At 37.1% G+C, this 22,421-nt stretch overlaps 1 protein-coding gene across 2 annotated transcripts; it reads right to left on the reverse strand.

The window, feature by feature from the left end:
* Positions 1–263: 263 nt before the first annotated feature.
* Positions 264–22,205, reverse strand: LOC129263779 (kinesin-like protein KIF17). 2 transcript variants are annotated; one of them, XM_064100957.1, is made up of 17 exons: positions 22,004–22,205; positions 20,308–20,549; positions 18,032–18,178; positions 16,946–17,084; positions 16,068–16,301; positions 15,336–15,485; positions 14,937–15,164; positions 13,896–13,910; positions 9,476–9,609; positions 9,063–9,198; positions 8,357–8,472; positions 6,978–7,111; positions 5,826–6,048; positions 5,457–5,630; positions 5,006–5,275; positions 3,963–4,059; positions 264–3,336 (listed from the first exon to the last, which is right to left on the reverse strand). In XM_064100957.1, exons 2-17 carry the CDS (start codon positions 20,530–20,532, stop codon positions 3,149–3,151), a joined length of 2,610 nt encoding a protein of 869 aa, XP_063957027.1. In that variant the 5' UTR covers positions 20,533–20,549; positions 22,004–22,205; the 3' UTR covers positions 264–3,148. The 2 variants fall into 2 exon arrangements, with proteins under 2 accessions (XP_063957027.1, XP_063957028.1); XM_064100958.1 differs by lacking the exon at positions 13,896–13,910.
* Positions 22,206–22,421: the final 216 nt, after the last annotated feature.

The following is a 22,421-nucleotide window of genomic DNA, read 5'->3' on the forward strand; positions in this document are numbered from 1 at the left end:
TAATTCCTTGGATGCACGGAGCGCTGTACTACCCCTGACTATATCTTATACTATTACCCTTTGGTATGGTGTCTTTATAAATTGTCTTTTGCTTTCGGATGTCTTCCGTCACTCAAAAACTGTACAACTTTGGCAAATATTTGGCAGCTACTCCAAGCAAATCAGACAGTGAGTGTTGTTACTAACATACATGTTTCAATACACTTGTTTACCAACATATTATGCTTATGCATTAAGACCATTAAGTGTGTCACTTTTCTGGAAAGTAGAGACCATTAGGATATTTCAATGGTTCAAGTAAATAAGTTACTTTAGTTGTGTCCAGTGAATATTCATTATTTGCAATAATCGAATTTTAAGTGATGATGTACGTAATAAAAATCAATGTTTCATTTAATTAAATATTAATATACATTTATGAATATCTTTATATTGCAAGTTATATTCTGGATGTGACAAAGCTAATGAAAAATGTGTGACTTTTCAGAGTTCAAGAACAAAAACTTGCATTTCTCATTAATATTCCAAACTAGGATAAATGGTTTACATACATACACATGTACCGGTAATTCATTATAAATTAATGGATATTCATACCTTCAAAGGTTAACAATTATACTTATGAATATTCATTACTACCCTCATAGCTCAATGATACAAACATGTACATGTAATTCTAATGAATATTCATCAATAGCTCAATCTTGAATACACTACGTCGGAGGACCTTTACACGTCAATAGTTTAATTCTCTGCTTTTTACAAGGTGGAATAAGACAGCTTTAAATATTCAAGCACAGACATGATTCAGCGCGTTAGATAAACATAACATCAATTTATATTTATACACAATATTAGCATAATTCCATATGTACAAATTTGAAAATTTATAGTCTCCTTTCACTGTGAATATAAGAACTTATAGAGCGATTGTAAATTGTGTAAAATTATTTCTACATCTGTGTTTCATTCAAGAAAAGTGTTGGGCATCCTCTACTCATGATAATATGCATACATGTACAACTTTTTCCCCAAAATATGCCAATGCCGGAATCCTGAGCGTTATTTTCAAAGCAATTCCAGCGACAGTTCCCATGTTTGAATTCATATCAATATCGGCTCAAGCACCGCTAAAAATCAAAAGGAGATGTAATCAGAAAAATCTACTTGGATAGATGGCCTCTGCAGGTCAAAGGTCAAGTTTTGCTTTTAAGAAATAATTTGACACTGCATTCAGTGAACTTATATATCATCTTGAATATAATACACTCTTTTTCCCCCTTTGGCATCAGGAAACGCATAATACTTTTATTTTTTATTTTTTATTTACACATCTTTGTTACTTTCATACACATTTAATACACACATGCAGATCTACAACATATTTTGTGGCTAAATATAATAATGACAATATATGATAATATACAGTATATTTATATCTTTAAAGGAAGAGGAATGCATCAGTTAAATTCTAATAAATACTTTACAAAAAAAAAAACAATCTTAATATTTATGTACATAACTCTAAATAATATCCATATATGTCTAAAGCATTTGAATTTAATACACATGAGTACCCATGAGCAGTTGCATGATAAAAGTAAAAGAAAGACATTCAAGTTCTTCAAGACAGTATTTTCTAACAAAGAAACATAATCAATGCTTATGGTACAGCTGCAGACATTCAATAAAGATTAAGATGGATTTCATGCAACACTTTTGGTAGCCTATGAAAGAGGCGGAGGCTGAAGCTTTTGTCTTTGATTTTACAAATCTGATGCTGTGACACAAATTGTAAGCAATACGTATAATGTTGAAGACCGCCTATACACTCTGGTCTTGCGTTAGTTGTTGTTGCTTTTATCGACAAATGTCCGGCGGCAGTTTTTCATTGCGAAAAACATGCAGCGAATCCTAGTCCATAAAAAAAAATAAAAACTTGTGCAAGAACAGAGTGTATAGGCGGTGACTGTTTCAGCCATGTCCGCAGTCTTCCACATAAGACGTATCTATCGCCGACGTTTCACCTCACAGCATCACTCATAAAGGCAATGACAAAAGCGGCAGCCAATGCTGAGATTATCTCTTAGGATGAATTCGTCTAGGGTTTTTTTATAAGTAACATTGTTCGAGTTTTAAATTAGAAAAAGATCAACTTGAAGCCTTTAAAGCAAACAGAGTCTAATAATATATTTTAAATCTTTGAGTGAGTGCTTTTAGTTCTGCCACTCCAAAATTTGGAAAAAGTCTGCTCAAGGGAATAAGAAAAGCCTATATCATTCGTCTTCTTTATATCTTTGTTGAAGAACTTTCCCATGACTGATTTTTTCCATTAATGATTTCTAAAGTCTTGATTGTCAATACCAGGGGTTCTCAATAAGTTTTGTTGAAGTGCCGTATTTGTTATCAAAACTCAACAGCAGCACTATCCAAGAAATGTTTTGACTCAGCTTGGATTAAAGGGACCTGCTAAAAAGCCCCTGGCAGGGGAAGAGGGCTGGAGCCCCTAACCACCCCATTGTTCCACACCACATTATATCCAGAACATGGTGGTAATTCATTATCTCCCTAACAAGGGAATTATCCATGACCAAAATTACCATATTCGTAATTAGATCAAACAAGGTACAGGATTATAGATAACTATTACAGATTTTTTTTTTTAAGGTGAAGCGAGCGAAGCTTGATTGATCACACATGCACATGGTATAATCAATATATCATAAACTTCATGCACACTTTCTTATATGGTAAAGCATTAATATGAATTAATTTCAGCCATGCATATGCTTTCCTGTTCTACACAAGTCAATCTTTATGACTGACAGCATTGGTTTGCTGACTGCTATTTCTTATAATGTAAATATTCTAATGAATTCATTAATATGGATTCATTTCAGCCATGCATACGCTTTCCTGCTCTACACAAGTCTATATATATGACTGACAGCATTGGCTTGCTGGAGTACTAAAGACTACCCCTTTGCCATCATGGATGGCACTGTTTCATGAAGCTGAATTTCTCTAATATGCTCTTGGCCAATTAGATTGCAGGATTTTAGTAGCTTATAACAGCAGCATACTCTGATGAATTTGTGAAACAGGGTCCAGTAGCATACCATAGGTGATTGCACAGCGAGTTTCTCTCTTACAGCGGCTCCAGAGTGTTGTGCTTCTTCTTACCCTTCTTGGACTTTCCGGTGGGGAGAGCTTCCAGCCGCATGGGTCGTCTCATGGGAACGTCGGAGGGACCGAGCTGGCCGTGGACGGCTGCGGCGGTCATGTCGTTGTTGGTGAGGAAATTAGGGGATGGGCCTCGCATCGGAAGGTCAGTAGCTATGAGGGAGGAGAAATGAACGAAAGTTAGAATGCTAGGTACCTTACAGAAAGTCTGTGCTGCATCTCTGAGTATTTCTCTCTGATCTTTCCAAAACCCAAGAAACTGAAAGCAGACCTGCCAACCTCTGGGAATGAAAAATTGTATTCTGTGAGAAAAAAAAACTGTATTTTACCCAAAAAAACTGTATTTCATAATAAAATGTGTGGCGCGCGCGCTCATCGTGGCGCTCAAGCTGCATGCAAGCTAAAATGCGCACTGCTCTTGCAAACAACATTGAAACATGTGTATATCTCACCCTGGTTTAATAAAATAATTTTTTTTTTTTAACAAGTTACCTGAAATTACATTGATCCAATAACCATATTTGTGTAAGTTTTATGAAATAGAAACATATAGAGATGATTTTCTCAAAAAATTATGATTTTGTAAGAAATTTTTTTTTAAACAAAATTGTATTTTTAAAAGAAAAACGTATTGTCGTATTTTGATTGCAAAAACGTACATGAAAATATACACATATTTTGTCTATTACCCCCCCCCAAAAAAAAAAATAATAATAACACACAACAAGAACAACAGAATGAATTAAAGACGGATACAAAGATGAATAGAATGAACTTACTTAAATTCCTGTTTGAATCTGAGTTGTTTAGAAGTTTGTTGGCCCTCTTGGGTTTGAAATAATCTATTGCAGAATCGTGATTAGACTGGTTCAATTTCTGTTAGGAATTGAAAACAAGAAACAAGGTCAAAACACAGAGACTCTAAACTCAGTACATAAACTTGAGAATAAAGTTAATAGCTCACCAATACCTTACACGTTATATGAGTATAGTCACAAACCTAAAAAAATATGTGAAATACATAACATGTTTCCAATGCCCTTTTTTAAAATAAAATAGAATGAAATTTCCCTGCTTGGAAAGAGAGATGCATTGAAATAAAAGTACAGCTTTTGGGTAGAGTAAGGAACTAGGCCTTATGGTAAAATAAAATATTTGGCCCAACATCATTTACTTCATAACTCACTCAGGAAAATTAATCATTAAAATACATATTTGATCAAATGTTATTTTTTTCTTTCATCATTTCATTTCATTTATTTCAAGTCTATTTTTCTGCCATTTTCACTTACTTGCTTTGAGTCAATCATATGCAAAGAATTAAGTAGCTTGGAACATCTGTTTGTATAAATCCTTGACAAAAAAATCTTAATGATACGCTCCACATGTCACTATGTGAAGAATGGGCAACATTGGATGATTTCAAGTTCGGTGTTGGTTACATTGAAAAATCTAAATTTACTGGAATGTTTTATCCTGTTCGCAGCCTGTTGGTGGGGCTTCAAGTCATCAACACCAAACTTGAAATCATGATTTTCCCTTATCCCCGAGGTGTTGGTGAGTAGGGAAATTACACGTAGATGGTCAACACCAGCTGTGATGCTCGGTTCAGCAAAAGAGATTCAACACCATCGCTCAACAGAAACTGCCGGAAATAAGTCATATTTTCCGAGGTCAATCCCAACACCAGCATCATTTCAAGTATGGTGTTGGTGTTGTCACAACACCAGGTTTCAACACCGTACTTGAAATCACCCAATTTCCCCTCTACAGAAACATTTTAAATACCCCGTGTAGGGAGCGGCAATGGAAATAAAAATACCTGTCGATATCGATCCTCCTCTGGCTCATCATAAGCGCTTGGGCCGATCCCGTTGGCGTTGGAGTATCCGTTGACCTGAGGTCGATTGTTATTTGGTATTGACCTTTCGGGTTGACCTCTCTGAGGCATCGGTTGTCGACCTCCAGGCATCACTCCTCCCGGCATGCTGGCTCCACCGGGGAGAGAGTTGGGGAGTTTATCTCGTACAACGATGAGGTCCGGCAGCTTCCAGCTTCCATCTTCTTCATCCCACGAACACTCTGTTTTTATCTAATTAGTTAGAAAAAAGAAAATGATGTGATTTATCATGACAATAAGAACAATAACGATGATAAAGATAACCATACATTTTAGTGCAATTCCAGAAAGTGTGTAGATGCAACCCGCCCCCCCTCCTCCATCTGTGACCTTCCTAAAGGACCTTTCGCTCCCTCTCTCATTCTATAATTACCTTATCCAGATTGTAATAGTTGCAGTCTCTCCGTAGACAAGGTTGCACTTTGTCAAGGATCTGTTGTAGCATGGTGACCTGTTTCTCCTGTTTGCGTATAGTGTCCAGGTAATCGATACGCTCAAACTCAAACTCGGCATTCAAGTCGCTGATTTCACAGTCTGCTGCCCTCAACTATGAAAAAAAAAAGTGTGAAAGATGCTTGGTGAATTTTCATCACTACATACCTTTTCTTGATCCTTTCTTGAGCTATTCATTCTTAGCCTTAAGCTCCTCCTCAATGCTGCTATATATGTTAGGCATGATACTATTGTACATACACTATATACACATTCAACACTCCCTGAGGAGTATCTCATCACTACTAACCTTTTCTTGCTCCTTCTTGAGCAATTCATTCTTAGCCTTAAGCTCATCTTCAATGCTGCTATAGATGTTCAGCATGATACCGTCGTCATCCATCTTGGCAATGGCCTTAGCGAGGGTTAGCTTCCTCATCTCTGCATGTTTCAACTTCTTCCTCCTCTTTTCCTTCAGACCTTCATCGGTGGCTCTCTCTCCTCCAACCATCTCATGCTCCAGGGCTTGTAATCTACCAAAGACATTGAGATATTATGTAATATAATTATCAAAGAGGGAACAGAGACAATTTGGGTTATATATGATTATATCTTATTTTGTTTTCATGCATTTCAGGAGTTCTCAGAGTGCAGAAGAATATATGCATATATTTTTGGCATTATATAATAATTATAATAATAGCTGGATTTATAAAGCGCTTTTTGCCTGAGGATACAAAGCGCTGCTATTATTACCCCAGCTTTAGCTCGAGCTACCATCACCGGCGCTCAGTGCAAGAAATTACTCCTGCCTGGTACCCATTCACCTCACCTGGGTCGATATGTAGAGTCATTTATTATATTCATTATCATCATCATCATTATTACTATTATTATTATTATTACATGGAAATAACAGCAGTTAAAAAAAAACTCAAGTTACAATTAACTCTAAAATTCGTGAATGCAACAATGCTTCATGAAAAAAGCTGCGTATCAAGCAGAACATGAACTTTTAAGGCAAACCCTAATCTTAAACCAGACTCTTTAACCTTATCCTAACAGTTAAAGTTTGAATCCATGAAATTGGTCCTGCAATAATGCTCACGGAAAAAGCTGGATATTAAACAAGGCATAAGCCCAAACCTCAAACCTAATCCCACTGGAATATCAGTCCTCAAAGCATTGGTTCAAGTGCATACCAGTGTTGTAGTGCCTTGATGCTCGGCCTTGGCCTTAGGGCACCTTGAGGCCTACTTTATCAAATCCTTAGCCTTGGACATTCAAGCCTTGAAATTTCAAGGAATTTTAAAGGCTTTTTCAAGGCATTTTTTATTTTGTACTCTCATTTGTTTTTATGTTTCAATTGTTCTGTATATTTAATGACAGTAATGGCCAATAATACCAGTCAGCAGTAGTAGTAAGTGTGCGAGCAGTGAATTTTGATCAAGTGCATACTCACCTCTTCATGGCCTCCTCTTGATCCAGGAAGCCTCCCCCTTGGTCCTTCCTGGGCATCTTAGGTGAGGACCGGGGTGCTGACGGTCCCTCATCTTCAGTGGCGGCTGGCTCTGCTTCGGGAGGTACGCCCTCTCCCTAAAGCAAAGAAGGAAAATGAAATTTTTCATGAAATTATTCAGTATTATGAAGATGAGAGATATATTTCTATATCAGGTTTATTTAACAAATTTAATACTAAATGGATGTCACTTCATTCTTTATTTACTTGAGAGAAATGTGAAGTAGTATTATTGTTTGAGCTCATTTATTTATTGTGTAATAATGTCTGCTTGTGTATATTTTGATATCATTTGACGCAATAAAAGGCCTTTGGAGGGCTAAAAGGTGGGGGGAAATTAAAAAAAAATTAAGGAAGTCTGCCCTAATGTCAAATTGCTTTCAATGGAAGCAGAAGAATGTAAGAATTGCAAAAATCATTGATAGATAACCTATACCAATCCTCAAAAAAAAATGTCAAAAAGAATTAAAATTATGATCAACTAGACAACAGCACCACTCATAAAGAAAAATTGACAGTATTATCCACATGGTCTAATTGCCATTTTGTCCACTCATCATTTCATCTACTAACCAGTTGGTCCAATAGCCATTTAGTCCATATACCATTTGGTGTAATTGGATTAAGTGTTAATTGAGTAAAATGAAATGGATGTTAGACCAACTGCTTATGAGACGAAATTGTCATAGAAAAAAAATGGCTATTGGACGAAGTGATGATTGGAACAAATTGTTGTTAGACGAATTGTTGATGGACGGAATGGCATTAGACTAAATGAAAGTAGACCATGTGGAGAGTGGACGAGTTGGCAAAAGACGAAATGGCGCATTGCATTTCCTCTCAGTGGTTCGCAATTTCCCCTATCTTAATATAAATGCCCAAAACCAGTGACTTTGTTACAAATGGGCAATTCCATAAAATACGTATGTCCAACCCCCTACATGTGGGACCTTCATGAAATTCTCTGTCTCTGATTTCTTGTTCTCTTGACAGTCTGTAATGTTCTCAAAGGACCATGTCTTGGTCATTTTATACAGTGGAGTAAAACTACAGAAAAAGGGGGTTCAGACGTACAAAAAGGTTGATCATTTTATGGAATTGCCCAGATGATAACAAATTGCTTTGCATATTCTAACAAAAGCATCACCTGCCCCCAAGCACACATACAGGTCAATGGCCATCCATATACGATTTTCTTCAAATAAAATACCCCAGAAGATTAAAATGCGGAAACCAGAAGATGGGATGAATAACACATTATGACAATGGTTTTCCCCCTTTAGAATGACCCTAAAAGTTTTCCCTTTTTACAGATTGCTCACCTGAGTAGCAGGCTTGCCTGAAGTATCTGACCTAGCAACAGCTTCGCCATCTTGAGGAGGTTGAACCCTCTCTAACGTGATGACCTTCTGACCTCCTTCTGACGGTGAGGCTTCCCCTGCTCAAAACAAAATCAATCAGAAAATAGCATGAATGGTTAGTGGATTAAAAAATATATACATAGGAAACGAATAACAAAGTAATTGAATTTAAGTTTCAGCGATTTACTTTAAATGCAAAACTATGCATGTTCAATAGGTGGGCTGATGATGTCATTTTTCTACTTTCCCTTTTGAAATCCTCATCATTTCATATTTTCATACATGCATGTATATGTCGCCTTTGAAACAAAATAAGTTGAAGCAATGATTATCTTATATATCAAATCAGTAAGCATCATTTTTTTTTAATTCTTAAAGGATATATTGTAAATAAAGATAATTTCATTAAAAAAATATGAAAGAATAAATTGGGTAATGACATCATCGGCTGGCTCAATAAATATTTATGAAGGCATGCATAGAACGGTTTTATTTAAATAATGCAAATTGTCATAGATTTGTAATTTCCTTGTCCAATTTTGATTAGATTTAAAGTGTTTATCTGATTTTCTTTATCTATTCAAAAGATGTTATTTTTAGCCTGGAGTGCCCCTTAAGTACAATTTTTTTTTTTTATCAACATTCCAAGCTGATTGAATCGACTTACCTCCTTGTTCTGAGACCTGGGCTAGTTTGTTATCATAGAGGGATTTGAGCTGGTCCATATCCTGCTGAAGCTTAGCCTTAGACATCTGTTCTTGCTCATACATAGCCTTCATTTCCTCCAGCTGGGCTTGATAATCCTATGGGGAAAAAAGGGTTAAAAGAAAAAATGTGACAGGGTGTCTCATAAAAGAAAAAATAAGACAGGGTGTCTCATGAAAATACAAGTTATATGATATCTCTTCTTATTTAATAAAATTAAAGTTATATTAAAGTTATATCAAATAAATGATATCTGATCTTGCTTATATACAGTGCCTTCATTTCTTCCAGCTGTGCTTGATACAATTAAGAATTCCAAGGGCAAAATCGCCATGACCCGCCATGTGATTTCTTTCCTCCCCAATGACTACTTACCTTTTGGATTTGATCCTTCACGACATTGATGTCCTCTGGGCTGGCCTGCTGGGCGGGGGCGGATTCAGATGCTTGTACCGTCTGGGGTGGGGGGAGAGAGAGGGGCTTGGTCAAGGCCCCGCCCAAAGCCCCAGCTGATGGTGGATAGACAAAACAACATAGAAATTGATTTTAATGAAGAAGAATTTCCGTGAGAGGTACAAAAACTAAGGACAAACTATGGTTTGCAGGTTGGGATCACTCATGTGTGTCCATGTACATACTGTGCAATATATGTAGGGTAAACTTCCGGCAGTCATAGCAACTTTTTATGAAATGGGACCCGGCCATAAATGATGGTCATGGTGGTGTCAAAGTAACAAATTTATCTCAACTCATCAACATCAAATTTTAACAGAAATGAGCTAATTCTCAAAATTTGGATTTTGGCTAATTTCAGATATTACTTTTGGGTAATTATTGAAAACCTTGCCTGATGACTACTGCTGGTAACACATAGGTAATTACCTTACACTCATATCAGTCTGCAGGCACAGACCCTGATTGAAACTTTGATCAACAAGCGGGTCTCCACGCAAAGACTAGCACATATGCTGTTTCAATTCCGAGCAAGATGGCCTTCAGTACACAAGACATTATAGGCTGCACATTCAGACCCTTGAGTGAAGCAGACTACAATCACCATTGCTTACTTCCCTCCTTCCAATATACCTGATACAGTGCATCTTCTATCCCTAACCCAACCTACAGGTGTATCAACAATGAACTGTTGAGCTACCATTCAATAACCTTACATTTACCATTTGTGTAATTTCAGTTAGCCAATGTACTTTCAGCAAGAACATTATATTACAAATAAGAGTTGCGATCAAACACAACTCAAAAAATCAAACTAAAAAACAGAATAGCTTGATATTACATTGGCATTGTACAACACTAATTCCACAAAATAGAAACAAGGCAAACGCCAAGCGTTGTCTCGCCTGCATGTTGCAGTCATGAAGTGACTGCATGTCAAAACTATAGGTCATGTCATTAGTGGAACAAACAGATAAGGTCATGCCATTAGAGGAACAAACAGATGCAAAAAGCATCCGAACATACAGTACCAGTCAGATATCTTTAATACCTGTTTCGAAGCTATAGAAATTTATTGTGTGTACAGCACAGCACAGTGCCAGTCATTGAAAGTTCATTGACCTTTGACCTTAATCAAATTCAACTCACATTCGAACTTGACCTGCACCTTCAAGAGACGGACCTCTGTTATGAATTTGGCGATCTCACCTCAAAGCTATAGAAATTTATTATGTGTACAACATAGCACAGTGCCAGTCATGGAAAGTTCATTGACCTTTGACCTTTGACCTTATTCAAATTCGACTCATATTCGAACTTGACCTGTGCCTTCAGGAGATGGACCTCTGGTATGAATTTGGTGATCCCACCTTGAAGCTATAGAAAGTTATTGGGTGTACAACACAATTGTGCCAGTCATGGAAAGTTCATTGACCTTTGACCTTATTCAAATTTGACTCATATTCGTACTTGACCTCTGCCTTTAGGAGATGGACCTCTGGTATGAATTTGGTGATCCCACCTCGAAGCTATAGAAAGTTATTGGGTGTACAACACAATTGTTGACGATGACGCCGACGCCGGAAATAGTGATACCTATGTCTCGCTCCGCTACGCAGGCGAGACAGAAATGAGTATCAAAGCAGAAGCTAATTTTGCAAAAAATAAAAGTTCTTAATTCATATTTTGGAAAGTAATTTAAAGAGCAAAATTAATCCAAAATAATGTGGCTGTAAAAGGTTGTTTCAACAGATCTACATCTGGGGCCTGTTTCATAAAACGTTATGTTTAAAGCTACTGAAATCATTCAATTTGATTGGCTGATAGTAGACATGTTACATAAATTGTTATCATAACAATTTTTGTGTGTGTTTTTTTAAGACCCTGAATCAAGTGGAATTATAAAATCATCCTAAATAAATGCCAAAACTGTTTTCCGTGTAGCTCCTAAACTCACAAACATTCACATTTTTACAAACTAAGAATAATTTTTTTACACCCATTTGTGTAGTTAGCAGCACCTTATAAGCTTTAGCCAAACAACAGATAATCGTAAAAATATTGTTTCTTTTGTGTTAATTTACAAAGAAACACATTCTACAGAGAAATTTAAAATTATTTTGTACTCACAAGTCAAAGTGTCATGTGCTCTTAACAAAAAGAGTAATGACCAACATTTGACAAAAGAAAGACATTTTAGTAGTTGTAGTTGCACACTTTTTGTTAGTAGAGAGTTATTACAAACTTACAGGTGGAACGCACAATAACACATGAAAGTTTAAAAGTATAAATGAGGTGACAAAGTATTCCTAAACTCCATGAACAATTAAATGTATCCATTTCCCTGTTTCAAAAACCATGAAGTACATAAAGATGGAAATAAACTTAAAAAATTGTTACAGAATGAGAGTAATATATATGTATAAATCCAAGTGCAGTGCCTTAAATCATGTGGGAAAAGGCCTATATAATGTCTACCTACATGTACATGTATAATTTATATTGGCTTGTGTGTCTGGAGACTCTATGAATGAAGGCCTATAGATAAGATACATGTATAATGATGAATAGGTTGTACATGTGCATTAATGTTTAGATTAATGAGAGAATCAACAATGATTTAAAATGCCATTAATTCATAATCACTCACTGTCAAGGTTACTGATTCTAAGCACATAAAATAAACATTTAAGAGTATTAAGTCAAAAGCACATTGTGTGCACAAAAGTAACAATCAATGGAGGGGGCATGATTGTGGTCTAGTGGTTAAGCCTCTCAATGTGGGTTTGATTCCCAGTCATGGTGTGTTTTTCTTTAGCAATAAATTTATCCACATTGTGCTGCACTCAACCCAGGTGAGATGAATGGGTACCGGCAGGACGTAATTCTTCAAAAAGCTGTCAGTACCAGAATTGGTAGACTAGCTTAGCAGGGGTAATATACATTGTAGAAGTGCTTTGATATGTGCGCTATACAAACACTTCATTATTCATTTAATCAATAATAAATATAGATTGTAATACAAATAACCTACACCCCAAGAGTTTGGACAAGAGGTTCATTGTAATTCAACCAATACTTCCATTCCTTCTGATAGGTGGTGCATTAAAAAACAGTTACTCACACAGAATTGACTAGAATCAATAACCTTGATGAGCATCACATAACATAATCAATAATTATGAATAACGTGAGAATGGAAAGATAATCAATTTCAGGTGTAACAATGATTTGTGTATGACAGTGAAGGCAAAGGGGGATTTTAATTTGGTGTTGGTGTTGGTTATTTTCACACTCATATTTCGCTATAGCATGATGAGAAACCTCCTCAAACCAAATTTGATATGAAGTGGCTCATGATGGTCGATGCATGGTCAAATGAAACCCTAATAGGGCCCATTGAAATCAGTGGACATTTCCACTGATAGCAACAGGTGTCATTAGGTATTCATACAGCCACATTTTGAGCCACCTTGTACCGATTCCATTTGGGCAATGGATGTTAAACATCATGCTTGGTTGAGATAAACTATAGATAAAAACGCTGAAATACCCCAAAAAAAACATGTTTGAGACGTTGTGTCATCACTTCAGCACTATTATAACGGTCCGCAAATCATAAAATCATGTTACTGATATGTATGTAGTTCAACATGTAATGAAGTCAGTCCTGGCTCAAACCACACATCAAGTTTAATGATATGGCTGGTGTAAATATTGGCCCTACACCAGCACCAGCTCATCACCTAATTTGAAAACCCTTGTACTTCTTGTTAGCATCAAAATCCTACATAAAACCTTCACCAAAGTGCTACAGTTAGCACTTCACCTGACACTTGAGTATATGGTGTTAAATATCATCTCTCCAATTTAGGAAGGAAATTGTATAAACCGCCAAAGCCCCGTCTTACAAAAAAGTTGTGATTGATACGATCTTTCTCAGCTAAGAAATCCATTAATGTCATATATCATTCTTCATAGAGAGCATTCACTCACTGTATTTTGATGAAAGGGGAAAAAGATGAGCACCTTTGTCAAGACTGATGCATGCAGGAGTATGCAGCTTATTTTTAACAAGAAATCAACAGACATAAGCATTTGATAATAGTAGTAATTAGTTGAAGTTACTTGCTTTCCAAAGCTGTGACTGATCATATCAATCACAACTCTTTGTACGACAGGGCCCGGGTTTGGTGTGAACAGTCTCACTCCTTCCTCCAAACTTCGGTTAGACATAACTTAACACTGACAGAGTGACATATAATGTTAGATAAGGGAAGAATTTCTAGTGTTTGAGATGAAAGTCTGATAGTTGTCACACAGAGATTAAAACACAACTCACCCATCAACTCCATGTCTGGTTTTCAAAAATGGGGTTTAAATTTCAGTCAAAAATGCTTGGTTAATAACACATATGAAGGTTGGGGAAGGGAAAATTTTGTTACATGGATACTTGAAAATCAGCTATTGATATGAAATACAATGAGAGGGAAGATTTTTTCATCAGCCCTTTAAAAAAAAATGTTAATAAATGATGGGGGAAAAATAATTTTTTACTTCATATAAGATGGAGTGCTTAAAGTTCATAACCTGTCTGATATTTTCAATATTTTTGTTTTAAGTTTTGTTTTTAAATCTTTTGGACAAGAGGAATGTTTGAAATGGTACAAGGATTTAATCATTCATCCCACAATATTGATATGTGGTATAAGTTTAATAAGAAAAAAAAAAAAAAATTGCCATTCTATTGAGCAATAACTATAAGACTACAGCTAAAAATGTTGCACTATGGGCAAGAAACAACGGACTAGTGATATTTGAGTGTTTCATGAAATAATTTAGACAGTTGTGCTGAGCCTATTTAGAATACATGTAGCTCTGGAAAATTTAAATTTCCTAATAAGTCTCACAATTCCTCTCTGTTTATCTTTAATATATTTTCATTTATTAAGATCTAAGATTTAAATAAAAATCATAATTGGGCGATTCCATGCTAGAAAAATCGGCCATTTTCACAACACTTTTCAACCAGAAGTCCAAACAAACAAGGAACTTCAATTTGTTTTGTGGTCATATTAAAAGTATTTCTGGGTAGTCATCTAAAAAAAAAAAATGACAACCGACAAGAATATGTTTTTCATTGATGAATCAGGGGTGAAAGTGTTCTGTGTCTAACAACATATAACATTTCCACCTTTAAATTCACCCGTACTCAAACATTTTTTGATGGTTATCACTTTTTCAAATCACTATCCGCTTTAACTTTATCATTGACAAAAAAGAAAGTTTTATTGCTCAAGCATTCAGCCAAGAGGCTACAAATTGTCCAAATGTCCCGTACGACACATGGAATTGCCCAATTGTACCATTTTTTTTTCCTTACCTGGAAATCCTCCAGCAGGGATAGGAATCTGTCCCATCAACATCTGTTTCAGCGTCTTGATTTCTTCCTGATACTGCCTCAAGAGGGCGTCCTTCGGATCCTCGTTGATCTTGGGCTTGTTCTTGATGTTCTTGGCACGGTTAGCGTACCGGAGGGTGGATAGGGTCTCATCATAGTTGTTGTCGGCCGGGGACAGACAAGCCACCATCAGGGTTTTGGTGTTGCCGCCTGAAACGTAAGAATTAATCATTATAGCCTGTATTCTGAAGTCCTGGGGGGGTGTTTCACAAAGATTTAAAGCTACTGAAATCATTCTATTTGATTGGCTGATAGTTTTGTTAAAGTTGTGCATTTGTTATTACAACAAGTCTTTATGAAATGGGACCCTGATGCACTTACCAAGAGAATCTTGTAGAAGACGGGTAAGCTTGGAGTCACGGTAGGGGATGTGTTTAGACTTGCCATCTACCAGCGCTGAAATGACGTTTCCCAATGCAGAGAGGGAGAGGTTAATCTTAGTCGCTTCCTTCAGTCTGTCACCAGTCGCACCTAAAACAAAATATGAGAGAAGGTATAAATATCAACCATTTGACAGTAGCAGTAACAGTAGCAGCAGCAGCAGCAGTACGGTTCATATCCAATTGGTCTACAGAACTAGAAGATGGCCAAACCTCAGATTGTTTGACACCATCATGGCTAAACCCACTTTCTCAGTATATAACATTTTTATCAAAAGTATAAAGGTACATTGCTCAGTAACCAAATTTAGATAATACTTACTTTTAGGTCAACCAAGACCATGTTATAAAAAAGATCCTTCATGCATCAATTTTGACTGAAAATCATCATCAAATTTGAAATGGTATTGGTCTTCAAATTTTTCTTAAGGATTGTATTCTCTCTCAACCATGTACTTAAAAAAAAATTCAACCATATTGTACTCCTTTACCATTACTTCGCAACTGTTACGACCTTACGTGGGTCTTGTTTCATAATTACAACTTTGCAATTACAGTTAAAAGCTACTGAAATTACTCAATTTGATTGTCTGATAGTAAACTTGTAATAGAAATTGTGCATTCGTTATCATAACAAGTCCTAATTAAATAGGAAACAAAACTTCAATCATACCAGTTTTGGCCTGCCTCTCGCTACCAGCCAAATCGACCAGGTTGAGTTTCCCCGCCCTGATGCGGTCTTCCCCGGCATCGTCCACCTCACACATCTCTATATGAATGGTGAATATGGAATGTGAACGCGACGAGTCTGCATTCATTAACGTAGATCCCACAGAACGGTTCTTCCATCCCAGTTCCATGATCTGTTCACACTCGCGGGTATTGTGCACAATATGCATGGTCAGGTCTAAAGAAAGAGGACAAGAAACGTTATTGTCAAGAATGACCCCTTTTAGATAGGAAAAATGCATGTTATTCTTGAGAGTGTTTCATGAAAGTTGTCAGCACAGACAAAGCGTTAGATCTGACAATTTCAGTGATATCCTTGGATTTGATCAACTGTAAAGCACTGGTCTCTGAGTTTTACTATAGTAACTGGTTACAATAATTTAGTAAAAATAAGAGCTGACAATTTAGTCCGTGATGTCAACTTTCATGAAATGACTCCCTGATTTGAAAATAATATCATCTAGGGTTTGTAACACATCCCTAGGAGATCAGTCGTACAATTTATTTGTATATGATTTTCCATATATCCTTGATGGGAAAAGTTCCTTTTGCGACAGCCATCCAAAGACCTAAGTGAAAAATATATATAAATATATTAGGGTTAGGAGTAGGAGTAGGGTTAGGGTGGCTGTCGCAAAAGGAACTCTTTCCTACTTGATCAATATGATCAATCCTGATAATCGGCCCAACAATCATTCAATGAACTCTGAAGGAAAGTATGCCATGTTTAGGAATCAAATTTTCGTCCCTCAGATTGAAACACAAGAGCCGCAAAGCATCAATCATCATCAATACTACCTACAGTTGACCTTTCACACTAACCTTTGACATAGACACCCCTATCAGGATGTTCTTTGAGTTCCAGACGAGCTTTGGCATCCTTTCCAAGGAGATCCCTGATCTCTTCATTGTAGATCTCAAGATAGGACGCCCTCACCAGGTACTTCAAACCCTCAGCAACCTGCAAAGCAACGAGAATGGAATCTTGATGGGTTTACTTTCAATCTGGGGCCCGTTTCACAAAACTTGTTATAACAACAATTTGGCAATAACAATTGAAAGCTACTGAAATCCTTCAATGTGATTGGCTGATAGTAATCTTGTTACAGACATTGTGCATTTGTTATTATGACAAGTCTTTATAAAACTGGACCCTGGTCTACAAAAAGGAGTCTACTTCTCAACAGGGGACACAATTACTTGTACAAGGGGGCTCCGGGCAACTTTACCTCCAAAATGCTTGAAATACCATGAACAACCCAGCAACTAACGGACAATAAAGGGATTAGACAAAGTACGTATTGTCCCAGTATTTAATGGTATTGATGAGAACTATAAAATCAATAACTGGTATTGATTGGTACTTTGTGCTTCTCCATCACATCACACTGCACTGCTGAAGGTGCAGAATAAACTACAGATTAACTTGCATTAGTAGAAATTCAGTAACTCGAGTATTAGCCCAAATCAAAGCAATTTTTTTATATCAGGGGCAAGGTTTTTTTCTTAAAGATTTAAGTGTGACTTAGGGTCGCACTTTAATTTCAGTAACAACTTCTAAAATTAAGGAGAAAACAGTGTTTGAAGTTTGGAGTTCACTCAAGCATTAGATATGCACACTACATGCAATCTCGGTGAAACTTCCAAGCAGTCCACAAAAACATGTGTCAAAGAAACTCTTGTATTTTCTGTTCTATTTAACTTTACAACCAGAAATGTTGACAGTATGAAGATGAAGAAATACATGTACTTTATTCAGATATTGAAGTAATTTGATTTGCTTATTCTTTTTTATTTTTTTTTTGCTTTTCAAAAAACCAAATTACCATTTCGGCTATTTACAGAGAACCTTTCCTGGCGACTTTTTGTTGGTTTCGGGGTGGCTGGTTACTTATACAATATACTCACCTGAATATTCTCAAAGATATGCTCAAATGCTCTTGGTATGATACCCCGCTGGGTCGCAGGGTCTGTGATGCCCTGCATACTAAATGACTTTCCACATCCAGTTTGACCGTAAGCAAATATAGTTCCATTATAACCTTCCAATACACCCTGTAAAAGAATAAAAGGACATGTTTCAAAACAAAGTTAATTCTTGGGACTATCGTGCTGTTGATACTTCCCCACCTACATGTACGGAGAGTCAGCGCTAGCCACAAGTGGGTGAAAGCTCGCAAGGTAATAACTAAATTGATTGGGAAGAGATAAAATTTTGTTTTATTTGAGTTCTACCCATGAGATGAATCTCTTTACGTAAAGTTAATCCTTGGATCTTTTTTGGGCAAGTTGACTTCACCATTCTTGCATGTGTGCGGTTTGTTCAGAAAATCGTTTGGAAAAATTGTCCAGTAACCCATCGGATGGTCGAGGAGTAACTAAACGTCGCAAACAATGCAAACAGAACTGGGATTACAACGTTTCAGGCCGATAGATTCAAGCAAGAAAATTGAGAAATCCTGCTCGGTACTGTATTTTCATGGCTCTACTTGGCTGATTTGATGTTTGGAAATACAATCATGTGAAAGTTTAGAAATAAAGGCCGGAAAGTGGTTGATGTTCTAACTCTTTGGTGACACTGAAATTCTTGTTTTTCTTTATTTGCATAGCAGTCCATCAGACTGGAAAAGAATTGCACCAGTGACCGAGGGCCTCAGTTGGGCAACTGTGGACCGCCTGGTTCGGCTCAGGCCTATTGCACACTGGCCTATTCTTTAAAGATTAGGATCTATGCCTTTCTTCATGGAATACCACAAATACTCCACTCATTCGGGCCAAGATTTCAATCATCTTTTCCTAATTCTTGGATTATTTCTAGTATCCCATTCTGTGCCATTCTTTATACACAATCAGAGCTGCTAAGTTGTATTTTGCATTTTCAGTATTCTTATCCCCAAAATCAGTATTTTGACAAAAAAATCAGTATTTTTACCGTGTGAGATAAATATGCAGACCTGCCAACCTCTGGGAATGAAAAACTGTATTCCGTGATAAAAAAAAAAGGATTTTCCCCAAAAAAGTGTATTTCATAATAAAATGCTTGACGCACTCGCTCATCGCGGCGCTCAAGCTGCATGCAAGCTAAAATGCGCACTGCTCTTGCAGATGAAAAAAAAAAACATTAAAACATGTGTATATCTTCACCCTGGTTTTAACAAAATGATTGAAAAAAAAAACAAGTTACCTGAAATTACATTGATCTAATAACCATATTTGTGTACGTTTTATGAAATAGAGACATATAGATATTATTTTTCTCAATAAATTACGATTTAGTAAAAAAAAATTACAAAAAACATATTTTTCAAAGAAAAAACGTACTGCCGTATTTTGGTTGCAAAAACGTACTTAATACGGCTAAAACGTACTGGTTGGCAGGTCTGCACAATGTACCAAATCTTTCTTTTCCTTAGGGCATTCTATCTTTTGTATTCGTGAAGAAAATCAGAATATTAACAGTCATGATCAACAGAGATGCACAGCCAATATTGGAGAGACTCTCCCATTCAAGAAATTATCTTCAGTATCAGTGTCGAAGACTTTTTTTACATTTGCAGCCAAAAAATATGATTAAAAAATAGCAATTTCTTCATGAAAAATTTCTCCTCTTCACCATCTATCTACATGTATATAATAAATTCAGTCTACTTCTGTATTCATATCAATTGTTTAATATCATCCACACACAGAACAAATGGGCTTTTGACCTCAGCAAGACAAAATTTTGGTCAGGAATAACCCCCTTGTTTTTGGTGTTCTTTCTGTTATCCTTTTGTAAAGATTCTAATAATGAAGAGAGTCTCCAATATGGATAGTACGCCTCTACTAATGATAATCAATAGTGTGGGCGTGTCGTGGTCTATTGGTTCTGACTATCGCCTTTCACACAGAGGGTCGTGGGTTCGAATCCTAGCCATGGCGTGTTTTCCTTGAGCAAGAAATTTATCCACACTGTGCTGCACTTGACCCAGGTGAGGTAAATGGGTACAGGCAGGAAGTAGTTCCTCAAAAAGCTATGCGCACCAGAATCGGTATTCTAGCTTAGCCGGGGTGATATAGGAGCGCCTCGAGCACCTAGCAAGGTGGATACGTGCACTATACAAATCCTATATTATTGTTATTGTTGCTGTTGTTCTTGTTATTATTATTATTATGTCGTTGTTGTTATTATTATTACTACTTACATCAACCAATGGGTATGCGATATCTCCATAGATCTGTTCCGTTGTGGAGTCAACAAAGTAAGCACCATCAAACGTGAAGGACTTGGAAGGATCCTTGGAGTTGGGTTTGAAGATCTCGCAGAATCCACGCCCGCCGTCCATCTTCACAACCGTTTTGCAGTTAAGACTCTTCTCCCTCGCGTTGAGAGGGCGACATCTCACAATTACCTTTACCGCTTCAGCCATCTTGAATTAGGGTGTGTCTATCAACAATCAAATATTGTAAAATAATTTTAATGAAAGATAAAGTGATCAACAAAATCTTACTTTCCATCACAAAATGCTAGATTATGATGGTATTTTTGCAAGTTAAATCTGCCGGCAAAAAATGGCTAGTGGCAATTTGCTCAAAGTTGGCTGCCTGCATTGCCATTGGCCAGATACTCTGCTCTGCCTCTCTCATCAGCTCATGTGTCACCCAGGGGGGGGGGGGAGTCAAATGTATTGCTGTACACATGCGTGACCAAATTATTTCCAAACACCCCCTAAACAATTTTTTCTGTGTGTGCAAAATAAACAAATTATTAGCATGTTTAGTGGGCTTTATTTACACAGTCTGGCTCCTAAATAAGTTATCGGCAGAACATGACCCAAGGTAACTAAAAAGCTTGGCCCAAGCCTTGGGGAAAAACATACCCTAAACACATTTACCTAGTCTTAAAAAAAAAGCTTTGGAAAAAATTCCCTCAACTCTAAATGTTTGACCCCGTGATTGACCATTGACCAGTCTTTAAAAACCAACCTTTTTTTGGTAAATCAGTGTTTTTGATACCCTTAACAAGTGCATGCGCGGCCCGCGGCCAAAACTGAAAAAAAAAACACCCCTTTAAACACGTTTTTGGGGTCACGGCTCACATATGTGTGCTTCTGGGCTCCGGCCCGCGCTCTCTGGGTTAGTAGACCTAGCATGCCTAGAGAGTACAAATCATAAGTTTACTAACTTATGCTTACTCTCAACGGAGCCAGGAATTGCTTCCCATTCATCTGCGTGTACCGCCAAAAAAAAATTCGCCCCCAAAATTTCTACTTTCCTTCTAAAAGATCTAGCCTTAAATCATGTACATGGTATACAACTTCATTTCCGACATTTCTCTAAGATATTGATTTCATTACAAAAATTCATTCAAAAATGAGAAAAATGTTATGAAAAGACGGGGAAAACTTGCCACCGTGTTTACATCGCTTTTTTGATTTCATTGTCTTTCGCTTGCCCTTGGCTACAGCACGCAAATCGCGCGATTTAGTTAGAAGAAAAGTATAAATATTGGGGGCGAAAGTTTTTTGTTTGGCGGTACCGGTACACGCAGATGAATGGGAAGCAATTCCTGGCTCCGTTGAGACTGAGAGCAGGAGAGTAAGCATGGTAAGCATACATTAGTAAATGACTTTTACTCTCGAGCTCTCTAGTAGGAGCCTCCTGGCTAGACGCAGGGCTGGCAAACAGTCCATGACTCACGAGACGAGTCGCGCCGGCCGAGGCTAGCTGAGCTGCGGAGCGCAAGATCGATGTCGATGAGAACGGGAGCCTGCCATCATGGCATGCCACTGCCAGCGCGGCGCGCCGCCGCACAATGCAGCGCAGCAGTGCAGTGCTGCCGGGGTACACCGGTACCGTAGGCCGGTATTTCGCAAATAGGGTCAGTCTACCGTACGTTACCTTACGCTCAGTTAAATGTTGATTTCTTTCACATCAAGCACTCATATCTCGCCTTAAATGACACTCCGAAACCAGTATTTCCGTAATATTTCAAAAGTTATTCATTTTCGAGGATTAAACAGTAAACAGCCACTAGTCTGGTTTCGTAAACACCAATTACGGTACACTCGGTGATAAGCAAAACATATAGGTTTGACATTTCGCTCGTACTTCTCGATAAGATATGTGCGTTGAATTGCCTGCATTACGGGTCACGTAAATATAAAATACCAGCGAAAATTCATGACGTCATTATGCAATCTTTTGCCAACTTTTTTTCATTTTTATGACAATTTTCGCCAAAATTCATAGAATGCACCGAAAATAAGTCATTGAAAACGTTAACCTTAATTTTTGATAAGTGGGAAAATTGCTTAGG

The sequence above is a fragment of the Lytechinus pictus genome, chromosome 6 (genome assembly GCF_037042905.1).
Source record: "Lytechinus pictus isolate F3 Inbred chromosome 6, Lp3.0, whole genome shotgun sequence".
Lineage (NCBI taxonomy): Eukaryota > Metazoa > Echinodermata > Echinoidea > Temnopleuroida > Toxopneustidae > Lytechinus > Lytechinus pictus.